Here is a 16,330-nt window from a genome sequence, read left to right on the forward strand (position 1 = left end):
TCGCATCATGTATTTTATAATGTCAGGTTTGCATCTTCTCTCTTTATTCCAGAGCATTTGATGTTTTGTATTTATTATCTTTAAACTGATTATGAAATTGGCATGATACATTTACCTGACATAATAAATTGTTACATTTGATTTTATTCCGACTGACTTTCCCAAGTAGAGTAAACGGATTTGTACGTTACCACAAGTTTTGAGTCGGATTAGTGGCGACTAATATTTGGCACTAATTCAAGTGTACGTGTTTTGCAAAGACAAGAAGTGAATTTCCATTTAGGGCAGCAAACGTGCTGCTTGACCAACTTAAGTCTGGGTGTGTCTTACCTCTGTTTTAATTTAATGTTACTTTAGATAAGTGTACGTGGGAAACCACGGCATGGCCAATCCAAAGCTATTATAAGACAAGTAAAGTTGGTTGACTTATATCTGTAGTAGTGGCCATACCTCTACTGAAGTAAACGTTACTTTAATTTCAAGTGTATGCAATCACGGTGGCTATACCAAAGTATCTTTGATTGTGTAAGCGTGAATGCGACTGATCTCAGGTATATAGCAATTACCTCTGTTTAGTGACCGAAGCTGGCGAGATTGTGATCGTGAGACCCGCGTTAAACAAGGCGTGAGGACCTCTGAGCGACATAGCTTCCTAATATGAACGGGTAAAATATAAGTAAAGAGTTAAATAGAACAATCAAATGTATTGCTAAACTATTATATAATTGACCAATAACCAATTGGCAATCTAACTTAAATTCGAGGTTGTGATAAAATTGAGTCAGATATAAAATGGAGTCAGATAAAAGCTTAAATGGAATTAAATTATTTTGCCACGTGGGAAGACGGTAACACGCAGAGACCTTCACCCGTTCTGGCGGAAACCCCAATTTGGACCGATAAACGGGCTTACAATGAGCAAAAAATCGGAATTGCGGTGTGAATATAGCCTAAGTGGTCCAGTTTGACATGTCATATATACCAAGAGTTCTGGGGGTTTATGGTAGGGTTTGGTGAAGAAGAAAAAAACGAAACGAAATGTATTATTTCACAAAAATCCTGACCTTGGCCGTTGGTCTTGTGTGCACCGCTATGCGCATTTCATGTCACGTAACGTGCATTTATTCATCTTGATTTCTCACAACTTGTGTGCTTTTTCAGGGCGAGTCGGAGTCAACTGTGCCACTAATAAACTGTGCTCAGACTCGCTCTCCCAGTTTAAAACTAGATTAAAGTCGCATCTCTTCAGCCAGGCATTCATATAATCCCACAGTTCAAACTACAATCCGGCCTCTAGCTCATAAATGCCAGAGGAGAACTGGCCCCCGACTGAGCCTGGGTTCTCCCAAGGTTTTTTTCTCCATTAGGTCACCTGATGGAGTTTTAGGACACCATTAGGTCACTTGATGGAGTTTTTCGGTTCCTTGCCACTGTTGCCTTTGGCTTGCTCAGTTGGGGATATTTTGGGGATATTTTGGGGATATTTAATTTAATTTTATCAATCAATAAATTCCTCTTGAAACAAACTTTGTTGTATTATTTAAATGTAATACTGTGAAGCTGCTTTGATACAATCTGTATTGTGAAAAGCGCTATACAAATAAACTTGACTTGACTTGACTTGACTAATAGAGTCTCTTGAACACAGACACACACAGAAGACCAACGGCCAAGCTCAGGATCTTCATTAAATAATGCATTATACTGTATTTCGGTTTGTTTTTTCTACCAAAACCTATCCTAAACCCCCAGAACACTTGGAATATACGACACGTTTCGCATCGGACCATTCTGTGATACTTTTGCATCTTTTTGAGCTTGATGTTGGTCACTATTCACTGCCATTAAATGGATGAGCGTGAGCAGGACATAAAAAAAAAAAAATTAAAAAAACATCATTCTGTGCTCTAAAAAAAGAGAGGACATATGGGATTAGAACAACAGCAGGGTGAGTATATTATGACTTAATTTTCATTCTAAGGTGACCTATCCCTTAGAAAATAGCACATGACTCATACTGACTACATTTATAGTACTTTATGGTTATTTATTTGTACTATTTGTAATTTTCCCAGAAGACAAAATGTCAAGCAAGTTTGGAACAACATAAGTGTGTAAACAGTGAATTTTATTTTTTTATTTTTTTGAGCGGACTATGCTTTTAAAATGATCTCTCGCTATCATGTTGACCTGCCAAAAAACTTTCCAACAATAACATTTGAATCTGTAACTTTAAAATTAAAACTTTATTTACCAAGGAATTCCTGTTGCTGTGGGTGATGCCATAGATACTAATAATAATGGCCATAGAATTGTGTCTTTGTTCTGTGGTTTTAATGGATGTAATAGGAAATCACCTCCAGCAGAACGTCGGCAGCGTCGTGCAGGCACATGACAAGCGTTCCCACCCGAGCCATGTTATTCACATATGAGAAGGTGATCAGAGAGATGGTGGCCACATGATGCAGGAACATCAGTAGAAAGTCCTGCAGGAAGTCACATAGAACGTGTAAATGTTTATGCACTTTAAACCTAGAAGGCAAACTTTGGGTCATTCCTAATATGCAGTACATTTTCCAGTCCTCATCATACATGTCTAAATACACTTCATAAAACATTAAACTCACAATTTGTTGGAAGTTAATGGAAGTCATATTAGTTACTTTTTTAATCATAATATCACAATTAAGTGAACATAAAAGTGAAGAACTTTTTATTTACTTAAATTTATTAACAAATATTCCAGCTGTTTCTTCATTAGTTTAATTGATTTGTTTAAATTTCTTTAAATTAAAGAAAAAAAATCATATTAATTTCATGTTGGCCCCCTCATGAAAGTGCTTACTGACAATTGCTGAACTCTGACTGAGCAATGATTGACTATCAATAGCTCTTCGTTTTCAACGTGTTAGTCATTTGATTCATTTTCTGGCCATTGTGTAAATCAAGTTAGTATTAACTTAAAAAAAAAAATATTTGTCTGAGCTTGCCCACAGATATTTCTGAAAGTTTGTCATACCCTTTTATGTAAACACTGTTTTTAAATTAAAATTCAAAAAATTAAATGCAGATTAATGTGTAAGACTGGAAAAACTGGAAGAGAGGGCAACTCTCTGAGAGAACAAAGGAAATTAACATTTGAACTCCCTCTTGTGCACCATTCGAGATGCAAGTCTCACCTCAGAATCATCCTAATCTACATCTCTTTCCCTCTTCCCCAATTCCTTCTCTCTCATGCTGAGATCACCAAAATTCACCCAAGAATCTATGGTTTAATGTGAATAATTATCATACAGTATTACACATGTTTGGTATCATTTGAAATGTCTCAGTGCGACTGGTACAAAGGTCTCATTCCCAAAGAAGTAAACCAACAGGTATTTAAGAGTTTAGAGATAACTGGCACACAGAGGAGGGTGTGTCTTCCAGGCAAACGGCATCCTGCTCCCAAAAGGTGTAAACTCTGAATGCAAATTCCCATTGTTACCAAATGTTTCCATGTGAAAGAAGTTTCTGTCTATATAAAGAAATGCAACATGAGGATCAGGGCGATTTGTAACTCAAATTAGCTGTGATGCTGAGTCTATGCAAAACACTTCGCATCATGTATTTTATAATGTCAGGTTTGCATCTTCTCTCTTTATTCCAGAGCATTTGATGTTTTGTATTTATTATCGTCAGATTAGTGGCGACTAATATTTGGCACTAATTCAAGTGTACATGTTTTGCAAAGACAAAAGTGAATTTCCATTTAGGGCAGCAAACGTGCTGCTTGACCAACTTAAGTCTGGGTGTGTCTTACCTCTGTTTTAATTTAATGTTACTTTAAATAAGTGTACGTGGGAAACCACGGCATGGCCAATCCAAAGCTATTATAAGACAAGTAAAGTTGGTTGACTTATATCTGTAGTAGTGGCCATACCTCTACTGAAGTAAACGTTACTTTAATTTCAAGTGTATGCAATCACGGTGGCTATACCAAGGTATCTTTGATTGTGTAAGCGTGAATGCGACCGATCTCAGGTATATAGCAATTACCTCTGTTTAGTGACCGAAGCTGGCGAGATTGTGATCGTGAGACCCGCGTTAAACAAGGCGTGAGGACCTCTGAGCGACATAGCTTCCTAATATGAACGGGTAAAATATAAGTAAAGAGTTAAATAGAACAATCAAATGCATTTTGATATAATTTAGTATGTATTTGTGTGTTTGTATAGTGAGAGCGCCACTTATATAGGTCAGTGGTGTGAGCGCAAAACCCGCGGGAATGAGTAAAATTATGCGCAATACAAGCACTATTCCTCCTCGAAACCCTCGAAAACGAGATGGTTCATCTCAGGGGTTAATCCTAATAAATACATTTCTCTATTCAACCGAAGCAAATGTGTAAGTGAGTGAGGGGAGGCAGGTTTGTGTCAATTCGGAGAGAAGAGAGAGCTAGAACACGCAGCTGGTATCGGTGTATCGTTACTACAGAAAAGGAGTATTGGAACTTTTTCAGATATTTACGCGAAGTATCGATACATATCGAAATATTGATATTTTTAACAACACTAATTGACAGCCTATGCAACTACCATTTTCAAGCCCCAGAAAGGTAGTAAAGACATCATTAAAGTAATCCATGTGACTCCAGTGGATTAACCTCAATTTTATGAAGCAACGCGAGTGCTTTGTTAAAACATAAAAACATAATTTACCACTTTATTTATAAAATATTAATCTCCAACGCATGTTCACGAGAGCGCCATGAGTGTTGTATTGACGCGAGAGCAGACGTTGTTGTGTGAACGTGCATTGGGAAATTAATATTTTGTAAATATTAATCTTGTCCTGTGAAAACTTGCGTCAATATGGATACGGTACTTTAAAACATTTCAGCGGGCTAAATTTGTGATATCAACTTACAGTATATATAACACAGCTTGGCTCGACATATGGCTTTGATTTTCTAGTACAGTACATTTGCTTTACAGTAAACTTCAACTTCTAAAACTTTTTTTCAGTTTTGTCTTTTGAAGTGCTTTCTGTATTCTGTATTTTTGTTTTCTAAAGCATTCATGAATTACAAACATTTAAGTTTAGATATATGCTCAAAAAGGGGGGTGAGAGTCCAGAATGTACTGCAGAACAGGAATGACTAATTCAAGACTTTATTCACAACTTGTTCAACAAGAAATCTTGAAATTAAGCAGCTTCATTCTGAAACAGTGTCCTCACACTCTATTCTCTCGGAGGAAATCCTGTTGAAGAAAGCTGTTAAGAGGCCAGGTGTTGCATGCTCCCCTGCGGCATCATGGGATTGAACTGACTCAGCCGAGCAGGTTGATGAAGATGAAGATGAGGAGGAAGTGCAGTGGGGCGAAAAACAGAATGGAAGCATGCCAAGCGAAGAGAAGGAGCACACACTGGTGCAGGCGGGAATGGGGCAGAGGACGTCCTCAATGTGGGCTGAATTTTGGGCATGGAAAAAACTGAAAGGAAAGAGCAAAAGAAACAAAAACAAGATTTGCATTTTCTGAAGGAAAGAGCAAGGTATGCAAGGCAGCAAAAGGATCGAATTTGAGTTTTAGGTTGTACGTACAGTAGGTTTTTCACTGTCACAATATGTCTGGTTTACAGTCAGCTGCAGATGAAATACATATGTCTGGTTCACTATATTTGTGGGGACTCTGCATAGACGTAATGGTGTTATACTGTACAAATTGTATATTCTCTCCCCTTACACTAACCCGACCCCTAAACATACCCATTACAGAAAACTTTCTGCATTTTTACATTTTCAAAAAAACTCATTCTGTATGATTTATAAGCTTGTTTCCTCATGGGGACCTCAATTTAGGTCCACGCGGAGCCAAGAGTCCCCATGAGTCACTGTGCATTGTGCATGTCAAGTCCCCACTGGGATAGAAACACACACAAACACAGACAGTGTGTGTTAAGCTCAAGTTGAAGTTGAAACTAAATGAATTGCAGAAGTTTAAAATGAAGGGTTAGCTGTTTCCACCAAACCCAAAACAGTATGTGCTGCCTTGCAAACACTGTAAAAACAGAAAAACATGCCAACAATGAGCAGAGAAATGAGAGAGTGAGTGCATGAGTTTGACACTGAGGGGTTGTAAAGATAAGAAGAGAAAGAAAATATATAAAGCACAGACTGCAAATGCTAACTGCGGTTTCAAGAAGTCTTTGAGAGAAACCGTCCACCTGTTCAAACACACAGGCTGAGCATCTCCTGCGTTACACCACAAACCCAATACGGCAGCTGCGGAAGAGCTCTTTCACATTATCAACACACGATGATTACAGAGCCTGTGGATCTCAATGAAGCTCTGAGACTGCTAAAGGCAGACTGGATTTTAGTTGTTTACATTTGCATTCATTTACATGACATTTGTTTAAGACTTGCGTTGTGTCCCAACCAGGTGTCAAGTCATTTGCCTGTGCACAATGAAAGCACATATGATGTGTGGCATGGCGCAATAACAGCCAAACAGAAGATGTTTATATAAATGTTAATATAGAATTATGTGAGGATTTTGGACCAATGATTTCAAGGTGGACGGGGCAACAAGAAACAAAGACCATACGACAGATAGAATGTCTATCGAAGCTATTAGAAAAAAACAAAACAAATGCAAATGTACAATAATTTCCCAGAATGTTCCTATGAGTGATTTATAAAAGGTCCATGTGCAGAAAAAAAGGTTCCTGACTTTAGGGTTCGGAGCATTTATTTAGTTAGTTGGTTAGTTAGTGTTCAAAAGATTGTTTTAAAAAAAAAAAAAGTTCATAAGAAGTCTCTTCTGTTCACCAAGGCTGCATTTATTTTGTCTATTTATTTGATATCCGAAATACAGTAAAATATTGTGAAATATTGTTAAAATTTCAAATATTTATTTTATTTTATTTTAAAATATTCTAAAATGTAATTTATTCCTGTGATGCATCATGCAAAAGCATCATTACTCCAGTCTTCATTCACATGATCCTTCAGAAATTATTCTAATATGTTGATTTGCAGCTCAAGATTAATATCAATGTTGAAAAAAGTCATGCTGCTTAAAATGTTTGGTTCTTTGATGAATAGAAAGTAAAAACAATAGCATTTATTGAAATTCAATTTTGTTTAATATTATGATTTTTTATATTATGACACAATTTAATGCATTTAAAAAAAAAATTTTTTTTATCTTACTGACACCAAACTTTTGAATGGTAGTGTCTTTATTTATTTAGAGTGCTTAATATGCCTAAGTAGCAGAGATAGATCAATATATATATTTTTAGCAATATTCACAATTATTTACTTGGTCCTTTATAATCAAAATGCCAAAGCTGAAAATAAATTTGCAACAATTTAGATTGCAAAACAATATGTGAAGCAGAACTGCAATAGATCAGATAAATTACTTATCAGGCACCCACCGACTTACAGTATTCAATTGAAAAACTGCAATTTTAACATGTAACAACACATTCACAACTCAATTTGGTGTATGAATGAGGATCATGCATACTGAGCATAAATATGTATTTTTTCATATTTAAACCCTAGGATGAATATTAGAACACAGAATGAATATTAAACACTGCAAGCTTTATCTGAAATGAAGTGGCAGCAGTTATTAGTGGTCATGCTTGAATGTTGAAAATGAAGTTTTGCCTGTGCACAGCAGAGGAAACCAGACCCGCACATCTCAGCTAATAAACCCACCGCGAGCCTTCTCACGAGAAACTCAAACCACTGAAGCAGACACGTCTAACCAAACCTCACGTACCTTTCTTCTGATGTCCGTGAACTGCGAGAAGAGCAGCGACAGATAGAAGGACAGCTCCAGTATGTAGTAGTAGTGCAAATCCACGGTTAACGGCTACAAAAGTCATACACAACATCATCAATGCAACACATTTGCAGTGGCCCTAATGAGGATTTTAACACATCACAGCAGAGATTCCCAAACCTTTTTTGTCAGTTGAAAAATATTCCAATTTTAACAACACATAAGCATATTGGTTAATGGTCACATGACATGCAGGTAAATAAAATATTTAATATTTAAAAAAAAATACATTTAATTTTAATTTTAAATACATTTACATTTTATTTAATAAATAAAAAAATATTTTTCTTTTAAAATAATTTTATTTTGATATGTTATGATTTAATTAATGATGACCCTAGGGGTTTGTGAACCCTAGTTTGGCATTAAAAATATAAGAATTGCATTATTTGATAATATTTGACTACAATGTTAAAGGGTTAATTCACCCAAAAAAGAAAATTCTGTCATTAATTATTCACCCTCATGCCGTTCCAAACCCATAAGACTTTCGTTCATCTTCAGAACACAAATGAGGATCTTTTTAAGGAAATCTGAGAGATTTCTGTCCCTCCATTGACAGCTACGCAACTAACACTTTCAAGCTCCAGAAAGGTAGTAAAGACATCATGAAAGTAAACCATGTGACTCCAGTGGTTTAACTTCAATTTAATGAAGATTAATATTTTGTAAATAAAGTGGCAAATTATGTTGTTGTTTTTCCCCACAAAAAAAGCACTCGCGTTGCTTAATGTCTTTATTACCTTTCTGGAGCTTGAAAGTGTTAGTTGTGTAGCTGTCCATGGAGGGAGAGAAAGCTCTCAGATTTTATCAAAAAGATCTTCATTTGTGTTCCGAAGATGAAGGAAAGTCTCATGGGTTTGAAACGAGATGAGGGTGAGTAAGTAATGACAGAATTTTTGCTTTTGGGTGAACTAACCCTTTAATTGTCTCGCCAGGCAAAATGGTTAGTAACTTTTAAAGGGATCTTAGGCCTTGTTTACACCTGGTATTAAGATGTGTTTTGGTCGATCAGATAACAAGTGGACGACACTAAATACAGGTGTAAATGGGGTCTAAAACGTTTTGAGCTAGTTCACTTCCGATCACTTCCAGAGGTAGTTGAAAACGCATTCGACCGGATTGCTTTCGTACTGTAAACGCTAATGTGGTCGATTGTGTTCAAACAGCCACAAAAGACGGTCTACACTCCGCCTACTGACCTAATGCATAAACATTATGGGAAGCGTGCTAGCCAGACGGGATTTAAACTTTGTTGGACGAAGATTCAAGTTTTTTATTTTTTTTATGAAAAACGTACCAAGCACAATGTTCTCTCACCATTCCTGATTTCTAACACACACTTACAGCTTTCGGCTGGTCTTGCGGTTGTCAGAGCAGAAACTAATGGCGCTTTTCCACTGCATGGTACGGTACGGCTCGGATCGGTACGGCTCACTTATGGCGCATTTCCACTGCATGGTACGGTACGGTAAGGCTCGATTTAAATGGTACCTGGTCTGTTGAGGTTCCAAGCGTACCGTACCGATACTAAAATGTGACGTGAAAACACTGCAGATCACTGATTGGTCAGACAGAATCGTCACTACCAGCGTCATTGTATTTGCGACACGAGACACTAAACCCGCTAGATTTAAATAGCCAGTAGACAACAGCCAACACTGTAGCACCTGTTTTTAAAGTACTTGCTTGAAAAAAGAAGATTGTTCCATTGTTCCTGTGTTGTGCGTTTGAAATCATGGCGCGTTTTACGATTTTGTCATGGCAGTAGAGGCGGCGCAACTATAACGAACAGTCCCACCCACTTTGAAGCGGTACTAACTGCAGTGGAAAAGCAACCGAGCTAAAGCGAACCGTGCCGTACCGAGTCGAGTCGTACCACGCAGTGGAAAAGTGAAGCGAGCCGAACCGTTCCGCGCCGAGTCGAACCGTACCGAGCCATACCATGCAGTGGAAAAGCGCCATAAAGCTGATGCTCTCCGCATGTTTTTTTGCGTTCATATGTAAATTGCGCAAGTATCCACACATGGACCCCCCCCTCGAAGAAATCAGGACAGAAGTGGTTGAAAGTGGATAAAAGAGACGGATTAAAACACCAGGTGTAAACTGGAATCCCTCGTCTACTTGTGATCCGATCGACCAAAACGCATCTTAATACCAGCTGTAAACAGGGCCTAAGATTCAGAGAAGGTGGAATATGGTCATAAAAAAAAGAATTATGACTATTTTGACAAAAAAAAAAAAAAAAAAACTTTACATAGCTGGTGGATCTCAAGAGAAATAAGTATGATGGTGTGACCAAACCCTTTAATAATTATGATTGATATAACAAACAGTATAAGTGTACCTGATAGGGGTAATTGTACCAGCACTCTCGGGTGTTCCACAGCCACGGGGTCTTTAAAATCAAACACAGAGAGACAAATGATCTCCAGAGCTTTTTACGAAAGACACAAGATAATTTCTTTTGAAAGAGCTTTTGAATTCTGCTGTTTACATCAGAGCATAGAAAATACTGAAAATACAATCATTATCCTCAAAGCTACATAATTGAAATGCTTTGAATTCACTTTTTCCCTCCTCGATAAACCACATCATTATGTAGGAAAGTTAAAAGCCTGCTATGGTGAAACTGATGATTTCCTGTGAGATCTGCTGTTGTGTTTTGAGAATGCTGACAATATGATTCAATCTAATCCAACTCTTGGCTAATTAGCTACTGTATATCACAGCATCTTTCTCAAAGGCCACATACAAGAATAAGAAAACCAAAGGCTGCGGCTCCAAACTAGCATCACTCTGGAGGCATCACTTAAAGGTGCTAACATCATTTAATGCTCTTTATATTATTTAAACTATCAATACTCAACAGTGAATTCTCACCAGGGCAAGTAGAATCAAGTACTTTAGGCCTGGTTTCACAAACAGGGCTTAGATTAAGCCAGGATTAGGCCTTAGTTCAATTAGGACATTTAAGTAGCTTTTATAAATGTGCCTTAGAAAAAAAACATTACTGATGTGAATCTTGAGACAAAACAATGGCAGATTTTAAGAAATGTCAGTGCAAGTTGCTATCAGTTAAAGGATTAGTTCACATTCAAATAAAAATTTCCTGATAATTTACTCACCCCCATGTCATCCAAGATGTCCATGTCTTTCTTTCTTCAGTCGAAAAGAAATTAAGGTTTTTGAGGAAAACATTCCAGGATTTTTCTCCATATAATGGACTTCAATGGCAACCAACGCTCCGAAGGCTCAAATGTCATTCTCAATGCAGCTTCAAAGTCTCTACACAATCCCAGTCGAGAAATAAGGGTCTTATCTTGCGAAACGATCTGTCATTTTCTTAAAAATAAATAAATAAATAATATACTTTTTAACCACAAATGCCCGTCTTGTACTATCTCTGAGATGCACCACGTCACCACGTTGGAAAGGTCACATGTGACATCGTTAAACATCCAGGATATGCATAGGTAAGGACCATTTCAAACAATAAACTGACACAAATACTTATAAATATGTGTCATTCAACATACAATAACTCTGAACGGTCCTCCTACTCCAAACTTGTAAACTTCCGACTACGTCACGCGTGACCTTTCCAACGTGATGACGTAATGCGTGGCGCATCTCAGAGACAGTACAAGACGGGCATTTGTGGTTAGAAAGTATATAATTTTAATTTTTTTAAGAAAATGACAGATCGTTTCACTAGATAAGACCCTTATTTCTCGACTGGGATCGTGTAGAGACTTTGAAGCTGCATTGAGACTGACATTTGAACCTTCGAATCGTTGGTTGCCAACTTGCCATTGAAGTCCATTATATGGAGAAAAATCCTGGAATGTTTTCCTCAAAAACCTTAATTTATTTTCGACTGAAGAAAGAAAGACATGGACATCTTGGATGACATGGGGGTGAGTAAATTATCAGGACATTTTTATTTGAAGGTGAACTACTCCTTTAGGACAGCTCAAACATGCATTTTAGTCTGGGACTAGACTCAAGCCATTAGCCTTGTCTGTGAAACCAGAGGTATATGTTTTTCTTTTGTGTAAAATCTATTCAGCACTAACACTATTTTGTTGTGATTCAGCTAGTTTGTTTGGTTCAAGGGTTCAAAATCCTCACTGAGAACTTATTTGTGATGGACAGCCAGTGTTGCTTCTCCATCCCTCAAAACCGTGATATTCAGATCATGCATATTATAACAGTTTTACTGTTTCATTTCCTGTGGTTAGAGCAATGGGCCAAACCTCTAGGGATGTGCACACCCTGGATGGCGGAAAATGCTCATTTTAACTAATTTAGCAAATATCAGTTGTGCAAATGGAAATATTTGTTTTCTCTTGCCTGTAGGTTGTATTTATTGATTTTTTTCAAACTCTTTGACTTATCTATCATTGAGGGAACTTGCTGAAATGCATAAAGAGACAAGAGTTAGTTTTACAGAAAATGGTATGTTCCATTTAACTAAAGGCGGGAAAATTGTGCATTTAAGAGAGTTCAGAAGTGAGAGTTCAGAGATTGTTTTAGAGCTTAATGCAAGGGTTGTTAATGCTGTTTGAGCATGAGAAACTTCGGTCTCCAACAGTTAGTGAGAGAAGTTGGTGCTAGTGTTAGTACCTCAACAGTGCTAGTTTTTAGACTGTTTTTGTAACCTTTGTTACAATAACCTTGTTATTTTTGCTCTTATCCCCTGTTGTATGGACCTTTTGTACTTCCTTGCCCTTAAAGTATTAAACTTCTTTTGGAACGACCTTTAAACGGATGCCTGGTGTGATTCTCCTTGTGACCGTTCGGGTCTTTATCACATTATTTCAAATGCTTAAATGCAGAAAATAAATAATGGAAAACACTTCCAGAACCACAGCTGGTGAAAAGGTCGATGGTCACGGTTGTGTCCACTTTTGCATTATTGTTCTGTGTTGCATGAATTAAAATGGAAGGGGAGTTACAAATACACTCTGCTTGGTTGCTCCATTTCTCCATAACCTACTCTTCTTAATTAGGATAAAAGAAACAGGTGAATCTGTTCTTCAATATCTGCTCAACAGTTCTTCACCCAGGATGAGCTGTGGTCTGTATTGGGTTTATGTCAGCCCAGTTGCCTGGTACTATTAATAACACCAGCAGGAGAAACCCATCCCATCTGCAGTAAATGAACTCATTCAGTAGAAGGCTTTGCCATGCAAGTTCAAGCTGTTCACCTTCAGCCTAGTTTAGTTAAAATAATCAAAAGTCATGCAAATAATGCTTTATCCATTCCCCATTTAAAGGAACAGTTAGTTTAAAATGCCTTTATTTGTTTACTTTACAAATCTATCTATCTATCTATCTATCTATCTATCTATCTATCTATCTATCTATCTATCTATCTATCTATCTATCTATCTATCTATCTATCTATCTATATCTATCTATCTATCTATCTATCTATCTATCTATAATTATATGATTTTATAAATCATAATCATAAATCATAAGACATCATCCATCCATCCATCGTTTTTTTTTTATATATATATAATTTAATATTATATATAGCCTCTATATATATATATATATATTAGGGCTGGGAAAAGTATGTATATATTTAAGAAATATTTGCATGTATAAACTGTATATATTATATATATAAATTTAAATATTTTATACACAAAATAATTATACACAGTACACACACATATATCACGTAGACACAAACTTTTATTTTGGATGCGATTAATCGCGATTAATCTTTTCCCAGCCCTAATATATATCTATATATCTATATATATATATATATATATATATATACTTGTTAATTTGTTAGTCTTTTTGCGGCATCTCCATAAACTTTACAGATTAATGCATTAAAATCATATCCCAATGCATTTTGCAGCACTGATGATAAGCTTTAACTCCATTTGCGATGTATTGTGCAGCTCTAGTTTGGAACAACATGAGGATGAGTAAATAATAGCAGTATCTTTATTTCTGTGTGAACTTTCCTTTAATTGCTTCATTGAAGAGTCAAAGAAGGGGCCAGCTCTGCCAAACATGTTTGCTTGGAGGGAAATAATCTGCATTATGGATAGACTGATGAATTATGAATAGATTTATGAGAGGAAGGGCAGAGAGAGAAAGAGAGTTTATGGATGCTGTCTCTCGTCGCACAGTACGACGCAACAAATAAAATCAAAATCAAGTCAAAGCTGACATCTCTCTAACTTCATCTTGTCTGCATGTTCGCTCCACAAAACCCCAAGAGATGATGAAAAGCAGTACGAAGAATAACTCTGCATGTGTGCGGCATTTTGTAGTCGTGATACCACGACTACAATATAAGTAAATAAAAAAACTGTGACACTCCATCTATTTGATAATGCTGTTAAAAAAGACAGCGCTTCTCTGCTCGACAACATCCTGTCAACAACTCTGAGTGTTTTATGGAAACAATAAGACTGAGGGCAAGACAAAATAGTGGATGTATCAACATGTCATTCATAAAAGATTTACTGCTTCACATTGACCATACATTTTTCAGTCAAAACAGATTGTTTACCTTCTTCAGGAACCGCACGCCGTAAGTAAATATGTACAGGTAAAACGTGAATCTCCACCTGTGAAGAAAACAAACAGAACGGTACATTCAGAAACATGCTGTTAATATTTTATTTTGCATTATCACTGCATCAAAAGGTAATTTTCCAGAGGAGGGGGGAGGTGAACACAGCGATCAGGTTAACCCCACTCCACGGGCTGAAGTACTTCAAAAATAATTAGGAATTCAATGTGCAAGATGTCCTATTTCTTACATCCTTCTGTTACCGTGACAACATTTCACAGCACATCATCCACAACAAAGGCAATGCTGGAGACAGAACGCTGACCTGGGCTGATATTTCAGCCGTTCCCTCCACAATTACCCCCAAGTGCAATTAGAGGCAGCGTTTGATAAAACTTTTATTCTGCAAGGACGCATTAAATTGATCAAAAGTGACATTAAAGATATTAATAAGGTTAGAAAAGATTTGTATTTCAAACAAATGCTGTTATTTTGAACTTTCTTTTTATCAGAATATCCTTGGGGAAAAAAATGCATCACGGTTTCCACAAAAATATTAAAGGGCACCTAATATGCCAAATTAACCTTTACATGGTGTTTGAACATAAATGTGTGTTTGCAGTGTGTATTCACAACCACCCTATAATAGTAAAAATCAACCCGCTCCTTTTTATATTCCCCATGAATCATAAACTGTCTCAAAATGAGTCATTTGCGTTTCCTACACATTATGACATCACAATGTAACAAGCCCCGCCCCCCGACTGGTGCCGAAATCTGCCCTATTAGCAAAGTCTGTACACAATCTGCCATGTTTATCTTGAGCATCAAATCAGAATATTAGAATGATTTCTGAAGGATCATGTGACACTGAAGACTGGAGTAATGATGCTGAAAATTCAGCTTTACTATCAAAATAATTAAATTAAATTTTAAAAAATACATTCAAATAGAAAACAGTTATTTGAAATTGTAATCATATTTCATAAAATTACCATTTACTGTGTTTTCAGTCAAATAAATGCAACCTTGATGAACACATACAAGCATCCAGCATTAAGCAAACAGAATTAAACAGAAACAGAATTTATACCTCATATGCCATAATTTGATTAATATAAATATTCCTATAATGAATGAAACAGAAACATAATTAATATCTCAAATGCCATCATTTGATTAATATCAATATTCCTATAATTAAAGATCATGCTTCATGCAAAAGTCCCTTTACTGGCCCTTTACAGATCTATCGGAAAACATAAATAATTCACAATATCACAATATCATATCATGTTAATACGCTAATTTTGCAGTCCAATTCCATCTTCTTAAAACTAGTACAAACCCTCAAAGGTTTAAGGTCAATTTGATTTCTCATGATATGACCCCTTTAATAAGCTTTAATCTTTGATTTGAAGGACATTTTTATATACTTTGACTAGATGTTAAAACAGTCAAATCTGAGTCCTGAAGCAAAACCAGTTAAGAAGCACTGCTCTAACACAGTCGCCCTGTTTTCTCAGCATGTAATCTGAATGAGTCACCGTAAACCAGTTGTTCCACCACAACCACACACATTCGGTCCTCTCACCACGCTTTCCAATGCTGATTCATGTAACCTATGTATTTTTCCAGCCATCGACTTCTGTAAGTCTGAATACTCAGTGTTTGTCAAATGTTTCAGGCCAAGTACCACCTTCGATTGGAAACTACTGGCTTAAGTGGCCTTTGCAGATCTATGGAAGAGCCTTAAAAAACACATGCACAACAAAAATAACATTTAAAGTTTTGCAATCCTATTCAAACATACTAATATATTTATGAATTTGGAACAATGTACTCTATCTTTAAACTTTTGCTGACTGCCCTTTACCTCAAACAGTACAGCATGGTGCTAGCAACAACGAGATCATGGGTTCGATTCTCAAGG

At 36.6% G+C, this 16,330-nt stretch overlaps 1 protein-coding gene across 1 annotated transcript in view; it reads right to left on the reverse strand.

Moving 5' to 3' along the window:
* Positions 1-16,330, reverse strand: part of cers6 (ceramide synthase 6) — a 50,502-nt gene that overhangs the window by 9,314 nt on the left and 24,858 nt on the right. The window contains exons 4-7 of the mRNA XM_082174765.1: positions 14,395-14,452; positions 10,192-10,242; positions 7,782-7,874; positions 2,358-2,486 (exon numbers count right to left, since the gene is read on the reverse strand). Coding sequence (XP_082030891.1) covers positions 2,358-2,486; positions 7,782-7,874; positions 10,192-10,242; positions 14,395-14,452 — 331 coding nt within the window. The remainder of the gene's footprint in view (positions 1-2,357; positions 2,487-7,781; positions 7,875-10,191; positions 10,243-14,394; positions 14,453-16,330) is intronic.

This window comes from Leuciscus leuciscus (assembly GCF_965113295.1).
Source record: "Leuciscus leuciscus genome assembly, chromosome: 7".
In the NCBI taxonomy this organism is placed as follows: Eukaryota; Metazoa; Chordata; class Actinopteri; order Cypriniformes; family Leuciscidae; genus Leuciscus; species Leuciscus leuciscus.